We start from the raw sequence: 26,554 nt of genomic DNA on the forward strand, positions 1-26,554 counted from the left end.
TTCCCGTGGAAATGTTTCTAGATCACGACGTAGCATGCTCCCCTTCTGAAAAATGCGAACTTTTCGCCAGCCATTTTCAAAGCGCATTCAACAACTCCACTGCTTCCGCTCAGCAAGCTACAGATGCATGTAGAGATACCCCTACCAACGCATGTGAACTGAGGAATTTTATTGTAAACCACCAACAGGTAGCATCCGCTATCTCCAAGATGAAATTTTCTACGTCACTTAGCTCAGATGGAATACCTTCCTGTGTCCTGAAACGATGCACGAGCTCATTAATCCAGCCATTGACGTTACTTTTCAACAAATCTCTCCGTGAAGGCAAATTCCCCACCAGCTGGAAATTGTCAATCATGTTACCTGTGCATAAAAAAGGAGAAAAGCAAAATATTGCAAACTATCGCGGCATAACGTCATTATGTGCATGCTCCAAAGTATTTGAGATCGTTATGAATGAAGTACTGTTCTCAAGTTGTAAAAACTATGTATCAGCTGACCAACACAGGTTTTACCCCAAACGATCCGGTTCCACGAATCTGGTTCAGTTTACTTCATACTGCCTACGTAATGTTGATGCCGGTTTTCAGGTTGACGCAATATATACTGATCTAAAAGCTGCTTTCGATAGAGTTGATCATGGCATATTGCTTCTAAAATTAAATAAACTTGGTATCTCCGATGATTTTATTTGTTGGTTCAGGTCCTATTTCCCGGACAAACTTTGTGTCAAGATCGGATCCGTATCATCTAAAAGCTTCTCCAATATGTCAGGCGTATCACAAGGAAGCAACCTCGGTCCACTTCTGTTCTCAATATTTATCAATGAGCTGTCAATTTTACTGCCACCGGGATGTCGGCTCTTTTATGTGGATGATGTCAAATTATACATAACTGTGAAACGCATCGATGATTGTCATGTGCTCCAAAAATGGATCAACATTTTCGAAGAATGATGCTCGAGAAATCTTCTAACGAATAGCATCAATAAATGCAATATAATAACGTTCCATCGAAAACTGAACCCAATCACTTACAACTACAGCATTTCCAACCAACCTCTTGTACGAGTTGACCACATTCGAGACTTGGGAGTAATACTCGATTCTGGTCTCTCATTTCACCTTCTCTACGACAAAATAATTACTCAAGCCAACAGACAGCTCGGATTTATGTTTAATATATTCAACGAATTTTGCGATCCTCACTGTATGCGGTCGCTGTACTGTGCTCTAGTGCGCTCGATTTTAGAGTCCAATGCAGTTGAGTGGTGCCCATATCAGCACATTTGGAAAAACAGATTCGAATCAGTGCAGAAGAAATTCGTAAAATACGCTCTTCGACGTTTGCCGTTTGTGTTCAGTGAACTTGCCACCATATGAACACCGGTGTAACTTGTTGGGTCTAAACACACTAGAACACAGGAGATTCGTTGCTCAGGCTATTTTTGTCGGAAAAATACGCACCTGAAAGGACTCTACGGCAGCGGGATTGTCTTTCTCTCGATGCCCGGCGTACGGAATACGGTCGCCATGAGCCGATCCGTTTTATGGCTACCAGCTTTAATGAGGTCTACCACCTCTACGATTTCAACTTTTCTAATGCGGCATTTCAACGAAAACTTCTGAATGGAGGGCGAGAACTTCAATGACGAGAATTTTACGAAATTAACTATAATATTAGTGATAGATTTATACTGACTGACCAATCAACATGTAACTTGTTCGTTTTTTTTTTTGTATTAGTTCTTGATTATACTTTGTAGATGTTTTTGTAGTGTAAGAAAAGATATAAGGTTTTTATGCTATTTTGAGTAACAAACTGTGACTCAAAAGGGCTTTCCTCATCACGAAAAATTCATTAAGGCATACTTAGCCAGATGAAAACATCAAATAAAAAAATAAATAAATAAATCATAGGACCAGTTGTTTTCAACAGGCCGATTTTCTTGCCATAGAGTAGCCGCGAAATTATGACTGAGATATCGTCAGTTGAATTCAATACTGGCACAACTCAAAATATTGAAGTTTTGAGTTATTGATGGCAAACGATGCCAAAAACTATAAAGTTTCATCTCACAAAGACCCGTTTCAAAATTCACAATATTTCCAGAAATATAAGTAGATGTGCCTTTATTGCACAAATCTAAAATAGAGATATTTAAAAGACAGAAAAATGAGGTTACAATTATTATAACTTGCTCATTACATGCACATGATAGACCCAAACAAGTCCAATAAAAATGGGAAGTCCTAAAATTAGAATTTTTGTATTGTATTGAATTCAACTGACGATATATTCTCCAAATTAAGTGTGAAGCAATAAATTTAATCTTGGTTTCAGTGTTTCAGTTCTGTGTCATGAAAACAAAAATATTTAAGTCATCTTATTATTATGAATGATTATTATTGTCATCTAAATCGTTTTCGTGCATGTAGAAACACATCCCGTGAAATATATATGGTGAAATCGGCCACGAATTTTATCGTAATAACAGCACGCCGTTGTCGCTTGTCGAAAGAAAACTCTGAGCTCGCCGTTCTTAGATTTCCGCTTTTGAACTCATGATTTGGGATGTGGTACGGGATTGATCTAATTTTCTGGATAAGGTCGACGATTAGCCAGTATATGTATTCTGGAAACTTCAATGGTTCTACTTACGGAACTGGAAATGCCGTTGAATGACAATGACCTTCAAGAAATGATTCAAAGATAACAAAATTATTGTTATGCAGCGGCCGGCCCAATTGGAGATTGTTAAAAACCCTTGAATCTTGTAAAATCAAGAAACGAAAAGGAACCGCGAACCAAAATGCAGCAAGTATAGTAGTAGTATTCTTTATGCAAATGTCGAAGCCTTTTTGCGTCCGTGTCACGAAAAGTACCTGATGCTCTCCGAAACAATGGTTATACCACCGAATATCAATGAAAAGCTTGACAAAGAAAATGATTGTTCTAATATTTTGCGGCTTCTTCGGTTTTATTTGATAAAAGGACCATTTTTTCAGAACGTTATAATCGTTCCCAAAATGTTTTTTTAATTCCCATGATGTACGAGATTCTCACGAATAAAACCATTATATTTATTAGCTTTCCAATGAGGATCACTACTGATGTTTTGATCAGCGTTGATCTTATTAATAGTGACAAATTCTAGCCCGTAGACAATTGTGATACCGTAAATATGTGTCACAGGAATAATAATAAAGCTTACCCGCTCCCAGGAACCTAACAATATAATTTTTTGTACCAACAAGAGATGATACGGGAGCAGCAAAACTTTATTTTAATGACGAAGAAACCCATTGTTTACAAATTATTTCTAGTAGATTGCGTTCTTTCATTTCCATGATTTTTTCTACAATTGCGTATATCACAAAGTATTCGATGGTTTAGGCGTTATTATCGTTATATCTTCAACTCTGAAATGCGTGGTAGGAAATTGAATTCAAAATTGAATTTTCACAACTTTCAAGATCCTACAGCACGGAAAATGCAGAAAATAACGAATTAGGTAACAAATTAGGCTGCTGATAAAAAAGGTTAATACCTGAATAAATTATGTTTTAAGAGTATGTTTAAAAACCATCTAAACCTCCTTTTGACTACTGCCGGTTATAGTAAATTGCAAACTTGCTGAAACCGACTGCTGAAATTATCTATGGTATAGAAATGAGTGAAATCATCTATAATAGGAATTCGATGGAAGCAACTTTAAAGAAACAAATTCTGAACAAAACGTGCTCCAACTGTATGCGAATTGATACAATATATGCAGTACATCAAACCCACTTATCATCACGTTCAATTGAGTAATCAACGGTGCAATGTCACTATGCAGTTTATTCCAACCCGTGACGAATTTTTCTCATGAAAATCAGCATCATAATCGGTAATCATCTTCATCTGCATCTTCAAATATGCAACTCAGCTTCTATCTCCCCCTTGCTGCGTCGTCCAACCGCCAAACGATCACTTCTAGCTGATTGACAGGCGGTAGTAATAATTAACAGCAGCGTCATCCAAAACCATCACGGAATATTGAATCCACAGTGAACGGCTCCTTTCGATTGATACTATTTCTAAAATGTTCTCAACATTCTTAGGAACAAGTGGAGAGACGCGGCGAAGCCGCTAGTCGCGACTAATCATACATCATTAGCAATTACCACATGTGACCCCAACCCCCCAGCTCCTTCAACCTTCGAACGGCCGTTTCCACTGGTAGACGAAGTCCACCAATTTGTGAATGCTGTGTCGAGCAGTAATAGCAGTTTTCTCCTCCGTGGGTCGGGGATTGCAGGCGATCGTGGATCGATGTTTTCATTAATTTATCACCACCGTCGTTGGCCGGCGCTGTCAAGAGAGGTACGGCAGTAGTCGACAGTAGTCATAGCAAACAAATTTTCGCGGTCCAGCAAGCCGCTGATAAATTGCCTCGCGATTCCCTTCGCGGACTCTCGGCTTGTGACTCACGGATTCTGTCAATAACTTACATCTTGAGTACATTGCTATAGCCGGTAGCATCAAGCCGATGCCGGCTGCAAGAAGAAGACTCGCTTGATGGGCTGACAATTTTCCATTATTTTTTCGCGTACCTAATCGTGGCACAGCTCTCCTCCTCCTGTGCTCCTCTAATTGACAATAGAACAAGTGATCGAGAAGAATTTGCACAAAAAGGTGCTTTACAACCATTCGATTGGTCTGCACGTGGACTCAGGCGGTTGTTTTGCAATTTATGCGAGACCGTAGCAACCCTTCAGTGCGGGTGATTGATAAAGATGGTTTTTTCTTTCCTAACCTGACACGCAGGTTGAAAATTTTTGTGAGGAAATAGGTGAATTTTAAATCACGCTTTCGTTGAAAATTTACAGTATCAAATCAAATTACCTTTCACATGAACAACGCCTAACCATCTTGACCTAAACTTTTCTGACACTGACTGTCCAATAACCGTTCGGAGTGATTAATAGCTATCGTGTAGCACGAACTCGATGCATATATCATTTAATAAAATCTCTCCCCCCGGCTGCTACTGCTGCCGCTTGTCTACCGAAGACCAACCGCTGGAAAAGTTCAAAATGTTAAATGGCAGCCGGTGTTCGGAATTAATAGCCGTCAACGCGCTTGTCCACCGACGAAACCGAAGATCAGCCACGCAGTTCGTTACGATGACGTCGATGATAATGATGATGCTGGGCACGGAGGTCGACCGCAGGTCAACCCCTGACTGGTGACCATAATAATTGTCTAATGCGCGTTTCGTCTGTCTCACGTTGACGCGGAATGAGTCCTATTATTATTCTTTTTGCTTAATAACCAAAAAATAACACCAGCGCAATCGCTGCGATAGTTATTAAGTGATTTTCGGGTCATTTTTCCATCAGCACATCATTATTCTTTGTGGCGTACTTGGGTGGTCAGGCGATCGAAACCCTGGTGCCCAAAGACTTTACGTTAAAGTGCCTATTCAGTTCCTCAAATTGACTTCTGCCGAAGATTGATGGGCTCTGCGTGCGAGGACGGAGGGTCTTCCTTCCTCGATGGCCGTCGGCACGCGACGCCGTACGAATGGTGTGAAACCGTCGCGTGATCATTTTATTTATCAGTGAGATTCATCGGATCTACCGTAATTATGTTAACATTTTTGTATGTTATGTAAAAATGTCGAATGTCAAATCGAAATGTTGGACCATAATTTGTTAGAAATAATGTACAGATAATCCAATGAATAATCAAAGGTAAAATATGAAAAATAAAATTTTAGTTGTATGTTAAACATTTCGACTCCCACTCTCACTTTGCCTAAATAATTTGCAAGCATTAATTCGCAGCGAATGTTGGAAGTTCAAAGTATAATTACACGGATTAATAAAACATACTCGAACAAACCAATTATAATTCTTTCCTTTGTTAAAGAGAGTTTAATTTAAAACTTTAAGGTTATCTTCATTCGAATAGATTTCAATAACGTGACTTTGAACAAAATGTTCGTGTTTGGTAGGTATAACTCATAGTTTCCTAACTAGAGTGATTAATTTAAATTATTATTAGAAACCATATCAAGTTGCCTAATTGAAACAAAAAACATAAAATACATCAGTTTCAAACAGAAGCAACACAACTACTCATCAAACGAACAATGTTTCTTAACACCTATATTCCCTCAAAATCCTGCAGCCACAGCACAGTTTAGTGCGATTTCCACCTATCAATCATGTTTTATGTATCGCGGTGCAAGCTGATCTTCCAGTAAGAAAAATTCAAAAACCTAAATGATCTCCGACCGACAGCGTTTATCGCGTAACAGTAGCGTGTAACACAAATTCACCGCCCGACCTAGTGTCTAAAATTAATAGCTGTACGTAATTGCGAACAAGTAACACTCGACCCAACTGTAGGACCGCATCAATCATCAAGCACCGACCCACAACTTCCATTCCATGTTTATGTTAACGATTGAACGTCAAAAGTCAACAGTAAAAAAAATTAAAATAAATCCTCTACTCATCTAAACTGCCTGTCATTGCGTCTATTATTTTTTTTTTCCTTTTAATCCTCGATCGGTGGTCATCCCCAGTGCTGCCACTGGTGAAGATGCGACAGTGCTTTGAGATCACGAGCGTGAGATGAAGCCGTTAAATTATGCAAATCGAATGCCGCAAAAACGGTGGCCATAAATCTTTTTAATTGCCGTACTCTCCTACGGAGAGCAGCAGATGCGGCTTACCGCGAGCAGGCAGTTGTAATATGCATGAATACGTGTGTGTACTGAGGAATGCTCAAGGATGATTTAAATTATATCATTCGCGGAATGGCTGTAGAGCACATTCAGGACATCGGATTCGCAAGCGGAGCTTGCGGCCGGTCAAAGGGTTTCCATTACACATGCACGGCGAAGGATCGAAAATTTTTTACACCTGCGAGAATGTCCCCCCAAGTGCGGTTTCTTTTAAACTCGGCTTTTAATGTTATGCCACGATCTTGCTTACGACGGATTTAATTAACGCTTCATATGCACTAATGGTGAATCCTTTCCAATTTGCTACAAATTAAATTTTTATTTGCGATTGATGTTTGCCTTAGGAAACATCGAAAGACATGAGTGAGTGTCAAGCAATGAACGCCTCTTCGGTTAGAACAAAGGAAAGTTCTGATAAATTCCACTGTTGTCACAGTGCTAGTCGGAACCGCTACGAACGATGAGATCCGGCTTCATAATCGGTGTCAGCAATCGGATCTCGTCAATTTATACGACCGATAATCGCGTGTCACAACGTAAATTAAGTGGATTTCGCTTAGCTAAATCGATTGGTATGAACCGCACGTAGGCAGGCCCAGAGGCGTCAAAAGCGACCATCAGCAAGAGATTCTACTACAGCACGCATGCCTACCAACAATGGCACTCTGGTTCCTGAAGCAGCTTTACACTCCGGTGTAGCACTAAGCGCCCCGCTCCGAAGATGTGCAGTGATCGATCATTGATTTTTTTTTTCACTATAAACCGCCGAAGGGCTCCTCACCCAGGTCGCATTGCGAAGTGTCTTTCAGGTGCACTTCCAGTGCGCCGCGTATGGCTTTACAATAAATGGTGGTAGTAAATCAGAATTAATTCCGTTTTCCCACTCCTCAGCGCGACGCAGATGCGATCGAGAACACCCGCAGAGCCCCCCCATCGCGGCCACACCAGACCGACCGAAGTGGATCCGTTGATATTTCTGGCTGCTTGCTGTTTGTTGATTTACGTTGTCACATTAGCGACGGGGTGAGGTGTGCCCTTTTAAGGTGGCAGAGACCTTTGTTGCGAGCTTCGCGAAAAACTATGCTGAAGTCTTGCACTGTTTGGTTCTAGCTGACTCACTCGAAAAGCAGCCGAGTTTGGCAAATGGTTTATCAAGGTTTTGGTGACTGTTTTGGGATGATTCAATTTAATGATAGCCCTGCAACCGTTGAAGGACACAGTATTTTGGGTAGTCTGATCAGTTTGAGGCGGTTTGTTTGTCGTCGATTTCAGCAAATTTTAGGTCTACTGTAAGCGATAATAATTATCTAACATGAAAGTTTAGATGGTTTTTAAACATACTTCCAAAGCATAATATATTTGTTTACCTTTTCTAACAGCAGATTAATTTGTTGTCTATATTTTACTATGTTTTTCAAGTAAATTTTTCATTCAATGCCAACGGATTGAACATTTTTACAATAAATCATACCCTTTTTTAAATATTTTCCAAGCTGTAGGTAAGCATTAAAAGGTTTTGAACACAGTATTTAATTTTCAACCACGCATTTCAGAATTGAATGTATACTATTATCGAATATTTTGTGATATTCGCAATCGTAAAAAAATATGAAAATGAAGGGACGCATTTTACTAGAAATAATTTGTAAACAATGGATTTCTTCGTCATTAAAATAAAGTTTTGCTTTGGTTGCTGGAAGTGACTCAGCTTAATCATTATTCCTGTGACACATATTTACACTCAAAATATTTTCCACGTTATAATTACCGGAAAAGTTATGTGAATATTTTCCACTGTCATTTTCATGTAGATTTTACGTGATTGTCATTGGAGTTCATCATGAGCTGGTGAGATGATTTATCCTGTGAATCTTATTCAGTAGACATATGCATTTCATGTGAGTTTCACGTAGAATTTAACTACCGGTAAAGTGAAAAGCATTTGATTGTCTGATAGCAAAGATGACTAGAACAAGATACCTGACTCTTTCAGAATTCATCGGACATGGTTGTCGCGGCGTGTGAGCAAAAGTCGAACTAATTTAAACACTGTTAATATAATGTATACTTGACGTCAAAATCAATTGACGACAAGACCAAGACATAACTGCTGAAAGGTGAAACAATTTTTTTAGTATCCATGTACGATGACTGTACGGTGCTGCCATCCGAAAAATAAAAATGATGTCTACGAATCTTTAATTCTCAAACATGAAACTTTCTGGAAGAATCAAGAATCATCGGCGCATCATTTAAAATTAAGCGTACCATCAGAACTTCCTGATAACCGCTATGAGCACGTTCTACAGTCCAGTTTTCCACTCTTGCCGAGAATAATAAAGCAAAAATCGGGTGCCCCGGTGATCCTGACCATATGCACAATGGTTCTGAAGTAAATAATCCAATAAAAAAAACCCTACTCTGACAGTCAATTCCACACTTTTTTCGTACTTTGAAGTGCAAAAAATATGGCAATAGCATTAAGTGCAAAAATGACAATATCATTAATCTGCATGTTATCTTAAGCGTCGAGCTGACCAAACTGCTACACCTTTTTCGTATACAATCTTGAACAGCTAAACGATCAATGATGGACTTTGCACGATAAATCGATTTTGCTCATAGTGAAAATTTTATGAGAATTTAAGTCATCAGATGGCAGCACAAACCGGCGGAAATCGGTCGTGTTCAAAATGTATGCAAAATATGGAAGTTAGGTATCTTGTTCTAGTTATCTTTGCTGATAGGTTGTACGTTTTATACAACGTATAATTTTCAATTGTGGTTTCCCAAATTCTTGAGAGACTAGGAATAATTTTCAGAAATTATCCAAATATGTTGCTTGATAAGCATGCAAAATCGCCAATTCGTAAATGAATTACGACATACAAAATGACAAAATGATATTGCGATATTTGCTGGCAATAATGACTGTTAGCTGCAACTGGTTATGTTGAGAAAATTCCTCGCAATTTGAACTGAATCTGTGTGAAATCTCGATGACGGATTCTTTGGGTTTTTCTAAAGCTCACTTATTGGGAAGTCATCGAGGAATTTCTTTCATGTTGACAACATCAGACAACAGCTTCGCCATTTTGATTTCTGTATATTTTCGCACGGAGAGTTCACGCGATACTCCATTCTGTTTGACGTTGCCAAGTTGACGTAGATGCTACGTGATAAAACATAGTATGCATGTGATTTTCACGTAGATGTTATGTTTGTCACGTAAATCATGCAAAATGACAGAAAATAAATAAGTACAGGAAATTTCACGTAACAATAACGTGAAAAATATTTTGAGTGTACGTTATTACCATTGTCTATGGCAGCGGTTCTCAACCTTGTTTTGTTCGCGTACCCCTTGGCGATATTTTTCCAATCAATCGTACCCCCTGGCTTATAATGTTCTCGCAGAGTGGAAAAGGGTAGTGGTAGGTCATGTTGTGGTAGTCTAATTCAGGTTTCAAATTGAACTATGGTTTGTTTGATTGCTATAGTCATGTTTTAAGAGCATGTTTCAACAGAATATGAAGTATTATAAATTAAAATTGCATTGTCCGCCATTACTGATTTTTCTTTTGCGTACTCCCTGGAGGCTTTCGTGTATTTGGTGTAAAGTTCTTCGTGCACATCCAAGCCCGCCACCAATGGCACCGTTGCCAAAAGTCCGATTGACGCCATATATACGGCCGTTCACTTACGTAGGAATTGACTATTTTGGTCCAGTGCCAGTAAAGCTCGCTCGAACCATCGTCAAGAGGTGGATAGCTCTTTTTACTTGCCTCACTATTCGCGCTGTGCACCTGGAAGTTGTTCACAGTCTATCGAAGGAATCTTTTGTCATGGCAATAAGAAGATTCGTATCCCGACGTGGTGCACCGGTGGAGATATTCAGCGATAATGGGACAAATTTTCATGGAGCGAACAATCAACTGAAGCGCGAAATAGAAGACCGAAACAATCATTTAGCTGCGACCTTAACGAACACAACAACTCGTTGGAATTTTAACCCACCAGGCGCGCCTCATATGGAAGGTGCGTGGGAACGAATGGTTCGCTCAGTGAAGACTGCAATAGGCACCATACTGGAAGCCCAACGACGTCCAGATGATGAGATTCTTGAGACAGTGATCATTGAAGCGGAGGCGATGTAAAACACGAGACCGTTGACGTACATTCCTTTGCAATCAGCCGATCAGGAAGCTTTAACCCCCAACCATTTTCTTCTGGGGAGCTCAGATGGAGTTAAACAGCATACAGTTATGCCTACAAATTATCGAACAACTTTGAATAGCGGATGGAAACTTGCTCAACACCTGTCGGATGGTATATGGAAGAGGTGGATCAAGGAATATTTGCCGATCATATCGAGGCGTTCAAAATGGTTTGAAGATGTAAAGGAAATCGAGGTAGGAGATCTGGTGCTGATTGTGGATAGTACTGTACGGAATCAGTGGATAAGAGGCAAGGTGATCAAGGTCGTCAAAGGAAAGGATGGACGTGTCCGACAAGCCTTAGTGCTGACAACTAATGGAATCGTCAGACGACCGGTTGTTAAATTGGCGCTGCTAGACGTCGTAAGAGACGGTAAACCGGAAGAAGACTGACTAGATGGTTTACGGGAGGGGGAACGTGACGTCGAGCACCCCTCGGCGTCCAACAGTGCCCAATAGACACGGGCGCATTTCGGGCAACAATGCAGGATCATCAAGAAACGTCATTGTTAGTGACGAGACAGAATTGAACGATCAATCGAACAATTGAAGCTAGTGCTGGAGAGCGTTTTCTTAAAGTGCATATTCATTTATATGCCAAGATTATATTGATTTTAAGATTAGGTAGATACAGTGGAATAGAAAGGGTAACTTAGTTTAACCGTGAGTAGATTACTCGGTTCATTATAAAATATTATAAAACTGTATAATTATAAAACTTATTCTAGAATATTCATCTAACCTAAAATTACAATTCACATTGTCGAAATTAGTACGAAGGAGAAACTGTAAAATTGTAAGCTTACATATTAGTCTAAAACAATTATCTACATGGCTGAAATAAATTAAATTTCAGTTAAAGCTGATCCAACTTAAACGGCGTTTACAAACGGGTCTGCTAGAGAAAAAAGTTTTAACACCTAGGGGTACGCTTACCCCAGGTTGAGAACCGCTGGTCTACGTGTTAGATTGCGATTCTAACAGTGATAGACAAAACAATGAGACCAACGCTGATCAAATCATAAGTAGCGATCCTCATTGGAAAGCTAATAGATATAATGGTTTTATTCGTGAGCTTCTCGTACATCGTACTTACTTACTTACTTTACTTTTATGGCGACAGATTGTTAAGATCCTATGTCGAATCCAGAATACGATTCTCGTACATCATGGCAATTAAAAAAAAACATTTTGGAAGCGATTATAACGTTCTGAAAAATGGTCCTTCTATCAAAGAAAAATATCGAAGAAGCCGCAAAATTTAAAAACAATCATTTGCTTTGTCAAGCTTTTCATTAATATTCGGTGGTATAACCTTTGTTTCGGATAGCATCACGTACTATGCTTCCTGGAGATTGGTTCACAGTTCCTTTTCGTTTCTTGATTTTACATAACTCATAAGTTTTGACATTGACTAACGTCTATATCGAAGTTAGGCACCTGAATTTGAAAATCTAGTAATTCAACCAGGGAAAACCAGGGAAAAGTGGTCAGGTTTTGAGCGCTTATTTTTCAGTCATCTATAATCAGGTTTTCGAGGTTTTGGCATCAATCGATCAGAAATTCTTTTACGGTTAAATTTATGTAACAAAAATAACCTATTGTTTGAGAAACACTATTGAAAAATTGGTAATTATTATCGATTGTCTAAATCATACCGCGCACCCAATCAATACCTCTCTTCCCAAGCACAGTCGACACTAACGGATACAATCGATCTGACTTTGTTGTTATTGTTGTTGTCACTTTCTGTTTCCGATGTTTATTTGCGTTCCTTGTCAATCCATTCTCTACCGAATGGTACCAATTACATACGGACGCTAGGTGTTAGTAGCTGAAAGGAGGAAAAACAAAATAGTACGGTTCATCTCGTGCCGGTTTCACCCGTAATGCTGGTGGCTGTTAGTAGTACATGGCTACTGCAAAATACTAAAATGGCTGGAATTTTGGACGGACTAACCAGAAAACAAGAATAATCGGCAACTAGCACCTTTTGGTGCCTCGAAGTATTGTATTAGAAGCGGCTAATTGAATTTTCTGTTTTACAAAATGCTGCTGCTAGCGGAAAAAGCCTTGCAAATATGCATGTTTTTGTTGGTGTTAATTTTACGACAGCGGATTACAAGAAAAATTTTCTTTCCTTGCCATTGCCTTGATATAAAAGATACCGTTCGAACATTTCACCCCGTCATTTTCATTCTAAAACCGTATCAGTGACATACGACGTTAGGTGCTATCCGTTGAAAGGAGGAAAGACAAAATAGTACCGATGATCTCGTGCCAGGTTTTCCCCGTAACGCTGGTGGCTGTTAGTAGTACATGGCTACTGCAAAATACTAAAATGACTGGAATTCTGGACGGACTGACCAGAAAACGAGAATAATCGGCAACTGGTACCTTTTGGTGCCTCGAAGTTTAGTAAGTAGTAAAAGAAGCGTTGCAATTCCCTCTACTATTTGTTTTAATGAAATATAAAAATACGGTAGTCAACGTCATGCGGTCGTGTCTTGAATACCACCCTCCTACTATTTTTTAATAATCTGCAATTGGGCCGGCCACTGCATAACAATAATTTTGTTATCTTTAAATCATTTCTTGAAGGCCATTGTCATTCAACGGCATTTCAAATTTCGCAAGTGAAATCATAGAAGTTTCCTGAAACATATAGATTTTAGAGATACATTGAAATTTCAATTTTATCATGGTCAAAAAACACTTTCCGGTAAATCTAGCGAAACGTTGGATTCGAGGAGATAATGGAGGTTAGTATTTTTTGTTAAAAAGCAATGAAATGTAACGAATAATACTAATTTTTTGTTATTTCACCAAGTCCAGAGTTTCGTTGGATTCACGGGTGAATGCTTTTTCGACCGTGATACAATCGAAACTCCACTGTACTCTTTTACTCTTTTCCGTTGTCATAATTACACTGGTCTAACATGCCAGTCGTCGTAGGTTCGAGGCTCGGCTCGGGAGAGACAGTTATTGTCAGTAGGATCGTAGCGCTAGACCCGCAATTGTCCTGTACACTGAACAGTTGGGTGCGAAGTTTGTGTATAAAAAACAGAAGGTCGAATTCCAAATCGGAACGTAGCACCAAGGCTTACTTACTTGAAATAACTCGAAATTAAACTTACTTCAGGAATAACGTAAAAATTATTACAAAAACAGGTAAAACCCTTGGTCTTCTTATCTTGCAAGAGTGATGCGAGTTTACCTACATATAATCATCCTATAAATAAGTATCCAAGTTTTGAATACAGATTCACATTTTCTTTAAAGAATTTGATTTTAGTTTCTTTTTTTTTAAACTTAAAAGAAAGAGAAATTTTATGGGCAATCGAATTGTATGTCGAAGGAATTCAGTCCAATTCTGGGTGTCAGGTGCTTCATAAACGTAGTCGAAAACATTCTATTTATTTCGTTCATGGGTATAAGTATCGATCTATTATTATTTGACAGTTCTGTTGTTGTATGGACCCTATTTTGATGATATTATGTCTATTTATTGTTATTGAAGAGAGTTTTCCCCAAATATAAATGCAGTTTAACATAATAAACTGGATTCAAAAAGATTGAAATCATTGGTCAAAAGTTGTCGAAATGATCACTAAAAAGTTGGTTTGCTACTTTTTTTCAAATAAATATAAAAGCTTGACGATTTTCTCCCAGAAACCGATTCTAAGTTTTTTATGTAAAGTTTCTCGATGAAATAATCAAATTCGAAATTAAAATGGCAGCATTTACGAAAAAATGATAATTTTGGTTTTAAATACTAAAATAATCCATCTGGCAACACTTCCGGTCAAAAATTATATATTTATTGGATCCCTTGATTAACTTTCATTAGAAATCATCTAGCAGCATTTTTCGGACATCTTACGTCTATGAATTGTAGGGAAAAAATGATTTTGAACAAAAAATGCGTTATTTGTAACAAATAGGGGAGTCGTATTCCAATCGACACCAAAATTGGAAATTTTCCAAATTGAACCTAGATAAATTGTTCCCCTAACTTTGAGCTAAATTCGCGATGGTCGATGCTAAGTTTGTGCTTTTTCGTGATCATTTCATATGGAATAACCTATATAGTAGGGTGTCCCAAAAAAAATCGTTGTTGAACAAGTCAAGGTGCTCAGCCCTAAATTGAAAGATAATGTTATTTACATTTCGACTTTCTAAAAAATTGTTTTCAGGTTGCCCAAACGTGATTTATGAAAAAAAAAGACTTTTTTAAGCTACAAACTCACTCTTTTGCACATTTTTTAATTCTGTTCGATTCCTAATTTTTTCCATATATATTTTTATTTTTGTGGGGTTGTTTTTGAATATTTTGCATGGTTCAGTTCAGCATTGCTTTCAGTTTTTTGACTCTCAGAGCCCATTAAACATCACAAAAAAATATATTTTTTCTAATAATTTTTAGATAAAACCGTTCAAAACACAAAGAAAAAAATTTTTTGATCAAGAACTGAAATTTTCCTTGCAAAGCGGGATTTACGACGAAAATTTACTTGAAAAAAGATACTTGGTATCTTATCGTGGAACTGAGATATTGGCGTTTTTCTATGTGATCGAAAACTATCCATTTTAACTAATATGTTAAATAACTGCTTTATTTTGGGAGATAAAAAATAACAATGTTCAGAAAACAAACGCATTTATAGATGGTGGATAACTTATTAGAAGGTTTAAAAAATCGGAAAAATCCACGAAAAAAGTTAGAACGAAAATTGTAATTTTTAGTGCCTTCTAATAGAAAACTCAAATATGTAAAACATGATGTCTTCGGTAAAGTTTCTTGTTTTCAGATAACCTAAAACTTCGTCGAAGACACCTTGCGTATTTCTCATTCTGATTAAAAAGTAAATTTTTTTATCCCACTCATTGGTGGATTAATTACCCATATTTCTATATTAAAAGATGCATTTTTGAATATCCTGAAACTTCTCCGAACATACCTTATGGCTATAATCAACATTTGAATCACTGTTTAGGGAATTATACGCACAAACGGCAAAATAAATACTGTGCAATGGAGATATTGAGCGTTAGTGGCATTTTTGAGAAAATGCATAGTTTTCCGTCACATGTAAAAACGCCAATATCTCAGCCCTCCGATAAGATATCAAAGATCTTTTTCCATGTAAATTTTCGGCTTGAATCCCACTTTGCAATAAAAATTTTAGTTTTTGATCAAAAACTTTTTTCATATGTGTTTGAAGGGTTTTATCTGAAAATTATAAGAAAAATTCACTTTTTTTTATGTTCAATGGGCTCTGTAAACCATGCCAAAATATTCAAAAACAATCCCATAAAAATAAAAAATATAAATGGAAAAATTTAGGAATCGAACAGATTTGAAAAAAGTGCAGAAGAGTGGTTTTGTACACGGTGACAAAAAAGTCCGGGCACACTTTTTTGGGGTCGCCTGTAGCCTACACGTTGCATCTCTCTGGTGCCATCTATATGTCAAATGAAAGGGTTAACTTTGTTGCCCAAAGTGGCATAGTTTCGTTTCTGTGCAGTTTGTTTACATTGAGTTGTGAGCCATGGCAGAGTTAAGAGCAGCTGTTATTGTTGAATATGTGAAAGGGTACACACCCGGACACATATTCAAACACCTAAAACCGCGTGTACGGACCATAAATTGGTACCTAGAGACCGGAGGCACCGGGGACAAGGCACGATCTGGACGACCAAGGTCTGTGAGAACTCCAAGGCTGAAAAAGATTATACGAGACCGGATTCGCCGGAATCCCGCCCAATCTGCACGGAAGCTGGCCAGGAACCTTAAAATGAACCAAGAATCAATCCGCCTGCTTCTGCGCAAGGATTTAAAACTTACACCGTACAAAAAACAGGTGGTTCATGGGTTTACCAAAGCTACAAAGGACAAGAGGTACCAACGGACGCGGGAGTTGCTCGGTTGGCGCGCAGATGACGAGATTATTTTTTCGGACGAGAAGCTGTTCGTTTTGGAGCAAACAGTCAATCGCCAAAATGATCGAGTTTGGAGTGTGAGCCTCCAGCAAGCTCCTGCGGACAAACTGAACGTTTCCCGGTTTCAAAATAAGACGTCAGTGATGGTGTGGGGAGCCATTTGCAAAAGAGGTAAACTGCCTCTTATTTTTATCGATGAAGGGGTCAAAATCAACGCAGCGTACTACCTGGACACGGTTTTGAATAAAAATGTTCTGCCTCAAGCTGAATAATTGTTTGAAGACGATTACTACTGCTTCCAGCAAGATGGCGCCCTATCCCACACCGCAAAGGTTGTTCAGGCGTGGTGTGAGGAAAACTTGACCGATTTCATTTCGAAGGATGAATGGCCTCCGTCGTCTCCGGATCTGAATCCACTGGATTATTTCGTGTGGGGATAAATGATGTCGAAGCTGAACGACTATAAAATAACAAATTTGGAGCAATTCAAGCGAGTTATCACGAAAATCTGGAACGAGATGCCGATGGAGCACGTGCGCGCCGCTTGCGACGACTTCCCGAGACATCTGAAGCTGGTTCGATCAGAGAAAGGTGGTGTAATTCCGAGATATCGTCTGTGAAGTATCTTTATGTGTTACTGAATAAAGCTATGAAAGCCAGATTCAGATTTTCTTCTTATTCTTTGAAATATTGAGATTTTCCTGTGTGACCGGACTTTTTTGTCACCCTGTAGCTTGAAAAAGCCATTTTTTCTTAAATCACGTTTGGGCAACCTGAAAACGATTTCTTAGAAAGTCGAAATGTTCTACAAAAATGCTAAAAATAACATTATCTTTCAAATTAGGGCTGAGCACCTTGACTTGTTCAACATCGATTTTTTTGGGGCAGCCTACTATATAGTAACATAAACTAAAGACTTTCTTACGCAGGGAATACGCAGCGCGTAAAAAACTGCGTGATTTCTAAATTCGTGAATATCACATATCGACATATCTTAAACGTGATGAAACAAGCTGAGAAGGACAAAAACCTTCGAAGACGCTCAATTGGAGAAATTGCTCGATAAGGATCGAGGGGCTTCAAAAGTGGCTCAAAAACAGGGTACTTGGTTTTCTTATTATTTTCAGTCATTTCAAGTGTCGTTTTTGTCTGTGAACAGTTGAAAAAATTGGATAAAAAACGGAATAGTTTTCTTCGACGCATTATGACGGGTGATGGAAAATGAATTTATTAAAGTAACTAAAAAAATAGACAATCATGGGGACTACGTCGTCAGCTCGGCCTGATATATATCCTGCGATGGTTATGCTGTGTATTTGGTGGGACTAGGTCGTAGCTGTTAAACCCGAATGAACATTCCAACCAAATCATCGATGAAAATTCAGAAGATAAAACAAAAAAATTAATTGCTCGTACAAATATACTTATTCACGTTGAGAAATATCATGTAAAAAAGTTCAGGGATAATTTGTTTGAAAAAAGTGTAATATTCGAATGCACAAAAAGTAAAATTAGATCCTGATAATAAAATTGTTTTTAATGAATATGACATTTTCAGGCTTCCGCTGATAATTCTAGGATTGTCAAGTGTTTCCAGGTGCTAAATACCTAGATACACTTGTTAGTAAAGATTCTAGTGGTATAGAAATAAAAAATAAAAAAAATCGCGCAAAATGTTCCAGAAAAATGCATAGTTAAACTGTTTTATATCTCATAGACCAATTAGCGGGAGAATCTGAAATGCTAGATGCTTTTATAAATTCAGTGGGGTTGTTTAACGGAATTGTAGAAAATTTCTCTAATGCTACTGATAGGTACTAAAAGAATAAAACCGATAAAAGTGGTTTGAAAAGTTCAAGTGGCCCCAAATCCAATATTACAACCCGTAAAACAAGACTAGATGCCGCATGACACTGAGTTGCCGATAACCAGATACTTGTACAATTGCTGAAAAAAATTGTGCCAGTAAATTGCCGGCAGTTCATTAGAGACGACGATGCTATTGTCGTAAGTTCTCCAAATAAATTATATGCTAAAATTTCCAGTTTTAACAATCGACGCGTGGGACGATACTTACTCAAAACCATGACCAATCTGTAGCATATGTTAGTAAAGCTTTTGCAAAAAATAAAGTGGATGAATCCACAATAAAGGAGGAGCTATCAACTATCCATTGAGTTGTAGCATTCGTCTATCTCATTGTGGAAGAAAATTTATTGTGCGAACGCATTTTTTACCACTTGTCTAAATTTTCATCATGACAAACACCTTCATTGTATTACACTATTCCCCCAAACGGGACAGGTGTGGCAGGAATGTATCCAACCACGTTCAATATTTTTCAATAATACCATCAGTTTTAAAATTTAATAGAATTTCCACACACAAGGGATTCCCACGAGCACAGTCTCGAACAGAAATGTGTTCTCCAATATCACTGCCAATGCGGGTCGATAAGCAAACGCGACTAACTAACGTGGGAGCAGAACATTTTTTTAATCCAATTGCACACGAACGAAACGTGAGGACATTATTCAGTCCGGAAGCCTCACGAATTAAAAAAAAGTATTATTCGGGTTTTCATTTCAGCTCGATAATGTTTTGAAACTTAAACAATTATAACAAAAATGCTAATAAAGGCAGAAAAAACTGTTAATAAATATTGCCAGATTTGTCATTCTCAAAATTAAAAACCTTCGAAAAAAAAATACTAAATTGGAGGTTACTTTCGTTAAATGTTGAAATTGTTTGGATAATACAAGAAAGACTATTCTCTTATGTTACGGTTAATATATCTGAAAAATCTCAAAACTGACATTTCAAAATTACCTTGGCAGATTAAAAACTTACTAACACGATTTCCATAAGAAAAAATTGATTTAGATAAAAAAATATAAAATCTTCGACTCGGTGTTTAACCCATTCACAAGAACTGCACTGAATCTGAACAAATTGGATCCTCTTCGAAGTGTAGATTTACATCTACAAGCATTTGCACTTTGCATAAGCTTCAGCCGAGAATTGACATTTTCTGTGTGCTTTTACCATTTGGTATGCTTGTTGCCGGTTGTTCGCTTACGGGTACCACACTAAATAACTAAAGACGCAACGTCAGCCTGTTTACTGGTCGATCGGGTACTGTTTGGTACCAGTTTTAAAAATTATTCAGCCTGGAGGATTTAGGTTTGGAAGTTTCGTGATCGAGCAGAGAACGGCATCATAAGAACGCTTATCCCAGTTTATGATCTAGCCTCTGCCAGAGTGACAGTAATCCTAACATTAAAATGTAGCTAAGGAACATCGTAACGAAAATCAACACACTTGCAAAATCTCCACTACCTGAACGGAACGGGGCAAAACTGCAGTTTAATGACCAGAGTGCATCAAACCATTGCGTTGATAATTAATCCGGTTCCATTTTCGTGGTCGATTCCAACCAATTTGCAGGTTGCTGACCACACCGGAGGAGATTGGATTTGGACACGGAAGGAGGCTCATTTGGGGCTTGCTGCCCCATCAAATTTGCCATTATTCGCAGCAGATGCTCGTGGTAGGTGAGATTATCTTGCAGTAACCGATTAACCGAAAAGATGATTGCAGGAATCCCCTTCTCTTCCCAGTGAGATGTGGCTCTTTTGAAAAGAAGTGAATGTTTAATTTATACCGTGATTTTCGCACGCTGCATTGGCACTTTGACTGTAGCAAAAACGTTGGTGGCCGACGTTGGGTGCATGGGAAATGGTTCGCTAATTTGTTGTTTGTCAAAAATGCGGCTAAACTATTTCAGCGTTAATTGACCGGCGAGATCGGCCCCTGCTTGTCTATTTTAGCGAGCAATGTAAGAGCTACGGTCTGATTTGCTGGCAGAGATGTGGTACATTATTTGTCAAAATTGGTTCGGTGGTGGATGATGCTCAATCTCAAGTTCATCTTAATTCATTTCGGATGGATGTTACTCATTGACATAATTACCGAGTTTACTTGCAAAATTTTTGTCAACCGTGAAACCTGCAGATGAATTGAAGCTTCACTTCAGTCACCTCTAAATTGTAAGTAAAACCATTCAGTTTGAAATCATCTGGAAATTATTTTGTCTAAGAGAAATTATACAACAGTCATGGGTCTAAATTACTTCCCTGTGGATTTCAATTTTGGTTACATAAGCCTTTATAGGTGCGTATCTTGAACTTCGGATCTAAACTGATAGACAAAAACATTCTGAACTGGGAAAAGAATTCTAAACATAAACCTGACTTTAGAACAAGGAACATTGTTTTATATTCACCATTTTCCAAGCTTTCTTGAGCGAATAAAATAGTTTGGACGCATGGAAATTTTCTTATAGTTTAAATTACTAAAATGTGTTATTTACTTTACATAACTTCTCTTACTAAAACGTTCAGCATTTCGCCAACAGTGCAAAGAGGTAACTTTAAGCAGCTATTTTTAGACCTAAAAGTATCGTGTTTGCGATGGAACTGTACACAAATGAAAATTCTGGTTTAAAATTTATCGACCAGATACAGTAAACACCCGATTATATCTGTACCCGATTTTATCTGCCCCCGATTTTACCACATTTTTCACCCGATTTTATCATCATAAAACATTTCATTAAAAAAATGTCAGGGTGAACTGATTTTCTATTACGCTTCAATATTTAAGATATTTTTCATAATTCTGTGTATCATTCTGGATGCAGTTTACATTAAAAATTCAACCGATGCACAATGTTACATTTTGCTGTTATCGTGCGAATAATTGAATAGTGATACAAATGTCGATTACGATCGTATAATATGTTCGGAGAAGTTTCAAAATATTTGAAAACGCATCTTCTGAAGTAGAAAGCTGGGTGATCAATCCTCCTAAAAGTGAGATAGGATATTTACTTTTTCTTTAGATAAAGATAGACGCTTGGTGTCTTAGGCAAAGTCTTAGGTGATCTCAAAACAAGAAACTTTACAGAAGACATCATGTTACTATCTCTTACATATTGCAAGCAACATAAAGTTTTCTATGAGAAGGCATTAAAAATCGTTATTTACATTTTAAGATTTTTCTGGTTGCAATATGTGAGAGATATCAGCATGCTGTCTTCGGCAAAGTTTAGTGTTGTGAGAATATCTAATATTTTGCTTATGGTACTGCGCTACAAAAAAGCAAGTAATTCATTTTACCAATTCAAACAAAAACATGAACGAATGAAAAACTTAATTGTAATTTATTTGCCACTTTACATCGACTTTTTTAGGTTTTCTATTTTTTTAGGTTTGTTCAGAAAAGTTTTAGGCAACTAAATTATCTATCCAAAAAAATGTAACAAAAAAATAGTGATGATCGATTTTTTATAGTCACTTTTTGTTTTTGAAATTTTTTTTTTTCAGTACAAGATCTCAAATTGATTTTTTTAAATATTTTTTATAAAAGCTCAAACAGATTTCTCAGATTCATCTCTTGACAACTTTTCTCTCTTTTTTGTCATTATTCAGATATATCAATTTGTGAAAAAACAACTGCAGCTATTTTCATATGTTTGTACAGATAAATTTTCCAAAAAAAAAAATTAAAATCGCTGATTTTACGAATTTAGTTATTGATTTAACATCTACTATATAAAAATGGAATTCCGTAACGCTTGATCTTATTGATATTATTCCCTCCGTCTCTGTGGTGTACAGTAATCATCATCATTTGAAAGCGTTCTAAATCAGAAAAATAAGCGGTGACATAAAGGTTTTTAACCGGAAAATGTTCGCTGATGTTCAGGAAAGACATTTGATGAAAAATAATTAGTATCTGATTACTACAATTTGAGATATTATTCACAAAACTACGTAAAACATGCAAAATTGTAACTTTTTGTGCTAAATTTACTTCTAAACCAAAATTCAGAGCGATGACATGAGATCCTTTTTTCATTAAATCGTTTGTTAATGTTCAGGAAAGACATTCAAGGAAAAATAATTAATAGCTAATTACTAAAACTTGAAATATTATTCACAAAACTACGTAAGACATGCAAAATTGTGACTTTTTATGCTCAATTCGTCTCCAAATCAAAACTCAAAGAGAAGACATGTGATTTTTTTCATTGAAAAGTTCGTTGATGTTCAAGAAAAACATTCGAGTAAAAATAACAGGTATTTGATTACTACAATTCGAGATAATAATCACAAAACTACGTGAAACATGCGAAAACATGACTTTTCATACTGAATTTGCCTATAAATCAAAATTCGAATCTATGATCTGTGATTTTTTTAAGATAAAACTAAGGAAAAATAAATAAAATTAAGTACCTGATCATTTGAAATTTAAATAATTTCAATAAATCTACGTGAAAAATGCAAAACCAAGATTTTTAGGCTTAATTTGTCTCTAAAACATAATTCAAAGCGATGACATGTGATTTTTTTCAATGAAATGTTCGTTCATGTTCAGGAATGACATTTGAGAAGAAATGTTAGGTATCTGATTACTGAAAATGTAGATATTATTCACAAAACTAAGTAAAACGTGCAAAATCATGAATATTTAGGCTCAATTTGTCTGCAAATTAAAATTCAAAGCTATGATATGTGATTGTTTTCCAATAAAATGTTAGTTAATGTTCAGGAAAGACATTTGAGAAAAAATAACACGTATCTTATTGCTAAAAGCTGACATATTACTCAAAAAACTACGTATGTTCGAAGCATTTTTAAAGATGATTTTCTGCATGCAAAGAAACACCTTAAAATTCTCTCTGTGATTTTTTTTTGAAAAACATATAATACATGCAAAACTTTGACTTTTTGAGCATAAGCTCAAGTCGCATCTAAATAAAAATTCAAAACGATGACATGTAAATTTTTCTTCAATAAAATTTTCGTTGTTTCTTCAATATTTCCAAATATTTTTTTTGAAGAAAAATCCATGTTTGAATCAGTGCGAGTCGAGCATAAAAAATTTACATTTCTGATGTATTCGTAGATTTGTGAATAGTAACACATTACGGGATTCGATTTACTTTTTTACCTATACCCAAACTAGATCTTGGAACATTTAGCTGGAGGAAAGGTCCCATTTCATTGGTTTGAACATAGATTAAGAGGCGACTTAAGCATTGAAAGTCATTTTTTATTTTCTATATAATTTTGTGGATTAAAGCACAATTGTTAGTTATCAGAAAACCTTCACTTCTTCTCAGACGTGTTCCTTGGACACCAACAAACATTTTCGTTTTGAAAAAAATCACAAGCATCTCTTTAGATTTCATTATAGAGGAGAAATAAGCATGAATGATCATGCTCAATTCTTCTTACTTACTCGAATTTCCTAAAAAGAGGTTTCACTGTAAACGATTGTCAAATAGCCTGAATATCACCCAGTAAAGAAATATTCGAAACTGGGATGACTCCACACAACATTATCCAAAACGGCGGCTTCTGGCTTAAGAAAAATATCCTAAAGTGGTATTTGGCCAACCATTTCAATAATTCCGAAAGTGGAACTCCATACGTCGTTTGGAAATCCGATATGCCGACTTCCAGTTTATGTGTGTTCTGTTCTCAAAATATTGTATTTTAAGTTTTTAAGTATTATAAGTAAGTTGTGCTAAAGCAGTAATGAATTATAAAAAATGATTCCTAAATTTAAAACCTTTGATCCCGAGCATCGCCGGGAACGTTCAACTAGTCTTCAATAAAAATTAAAGAAAAATTTTAAAAACTTCCCGATTTTATGACTATCCCTATTTTATCACGCCAAAAATCATCAGGGTGAGATATAATCGGGTGATCACTGTATTCTGAAAGCTATTGGAAGCTTCCAAAATAAAAAATAAAAAAAGCAATCTAGATACTATTCAATATACAATTATATTCCGTTACAACGTAACTTGATACAAAATATTTTTTGAAATTCTGGTTGGTTTTTTATTGACGCATGGAGATTATAAAAAAATGCAACGTGAAACGCAAAAAAAAAAATTAAAATCAAATATGAACTGTAAGAACGGTTGAATTAATCCTGAATGTAAATCTGTACCAATATATCATTGAATAAAAAAAAATTGATAATAAAAACAAAGTTACGTTATCACGAAGTATGATTGAATAATAAGAAAACCATTATTATAAAACATCTATCGTTGACAAAAGGTGAAACAAATATTACCCTTTCACTTTTTGTTATGAATAAATTTCTATTCTATTGTCAATAAATCATAATAAGACTATAAAATAATTGTTAAAATGCAATGAAAGAATAGCAGCAAGTAATCAATTCGTACGCAGAACTCATAAAATCGTGGAAAATGACATTCAGTTTCACTAAGTTGTAAAAACTATAATAGTCTTAAAAAAACACTCATTAAAAAGCAATAGAAAACAAATAAATATATTGAGAAAACTTTAAATAAAGAATAATCAAAACCTCAAACTAGACACAGAAACAATGATAAAAATTCATTAAAGCTCCATCAGGGAATACATATTTAAATATTTAAAGCAAATCATTCAAACGTAGGTCATAGCCATTGTAGCATTTTCATCGTATTTCAGCAACACCATTCGCATCCGCTTGTTTTGAAAAGATGACGTACCGTTAACAACTGTTTTACATTTTTTATAGAAAAACGCGCAAAGTCATTGTTATGATTCTTCAAATGGTCCAATTCGGCGTTGTTGTTCAAAACAATCAAGACAATTACATCCGGGTGCGCGTACTCCATCGTACATGTGCACTGAATACATCTAAACTTGCCTCGGATGGAACTGCTCGATATGGCACCAGACACTACTCACCAAAAACTTCATCATGTTGCTTCTGCAGAGTCCTTTTCCACTCGCTAACTTCACAAACGATCAACCCACAATCAAGCACAGTCTTCTTCTGCCCTCTAGAACAGAATCACAATCCACAGAAAAAATAATTCTTTCTAGCACACTTCACACGACACCGTACAGCAGCACAAAAGCTGTTTCGCTTTCAGAACACCGAAATCAACTGTCACATCACAACGCCACCAGCTTCCCTTTTATTAACTGTGGATCGTAGATCCGCACAGATCGGGCAAGGAGTCTATGTTTTTCGCGCGCGGTACCCCCAAGATTTCCCGAGGCACGCGCGACACCCGACGACGCGATCCTCTTCTTCGTGCGCAAATCTCAGATGAAAAAGCATCCGTCACGAGCCGGAGAGCAACTCTCTCAAACTTTAGTTATCTTTTTTCGCCCCAGCCGTTAGATTGAGCATCCGCGCACGAGTTGAATGAGTAAAGGATTTGAACGATTGTTCTTCGTAGCTTCTTCAAACAGGTTGCGGCCAGCCCACAGCCAACCGACCGACGATGACGCGATGATGAGCACGCGTGAAAGGTACCTACAAAGTTGCTGCATTGCGCCGATCGATCAGCCGCTGCTCGGCGCCCAGCTCGACAACAAAGGGGGTGGTAAATTGTTCTCACCCGAGTCCGACTGATGGTGATGCTTTTGTGAGAGCTTAACGGAAGAACGGCGCGCTGACGAAACTTTGAGAGATAGGCTTTGGAGAACGAAAATTAGTGGAGAGAATCTTCTCTCTGTTGGGCGCGCTCGAATCGATGTTGCGGTTTGCCGTTGGCGGAGCTGAACTTGATTCATAAAAATGGGTTCGTCAGAATGTGACT

The 26,554-nt window shown here is 37.1% G+C and overlaps 1 protein-coding gene across 1 annotated transcript in view; it reads right to left on the reverse strand.

Moving 5' to 3' along the window:
• Positions 1-25,910, reverse strand: part of LOC129724551 (pro-resilin) — a 41,731-nt gene extending 15,821 nt beyond the window's left edge. Inside the window, exon 1 of the mRNA XM_055679539.1 lies at positions 25,692-25,910. Within this exon, the coding sequence (XP_055535514.1) occupies positions 25,692-25,706 (15 nt within the window). The 5' untranslated portion in view covers positions 25,707-25,910. The remainder of the gene's footprint in view (positions 1-25,691) is intronic.
• Between the last annotated feature and the right edge of the window lie 644 nt (positions 25,911-26,554).

Source organism: Wyeomyia smithii, chromosome 2, assembly GCF_029784165.1.
Source record: "Wyeomyia smithii strain HCP4-BCI-WySm-NY-G18 chromosome 2, ASM2978416v1, whole genome shotgun sequence".
NCBI classification, from domain to species: domain Eukaryota; kingdom Metazoa; phylum Arthropoda; class Insecta; order Diptera; family Culicidae; genus Wyeomyia; species Wyeomyia smithii.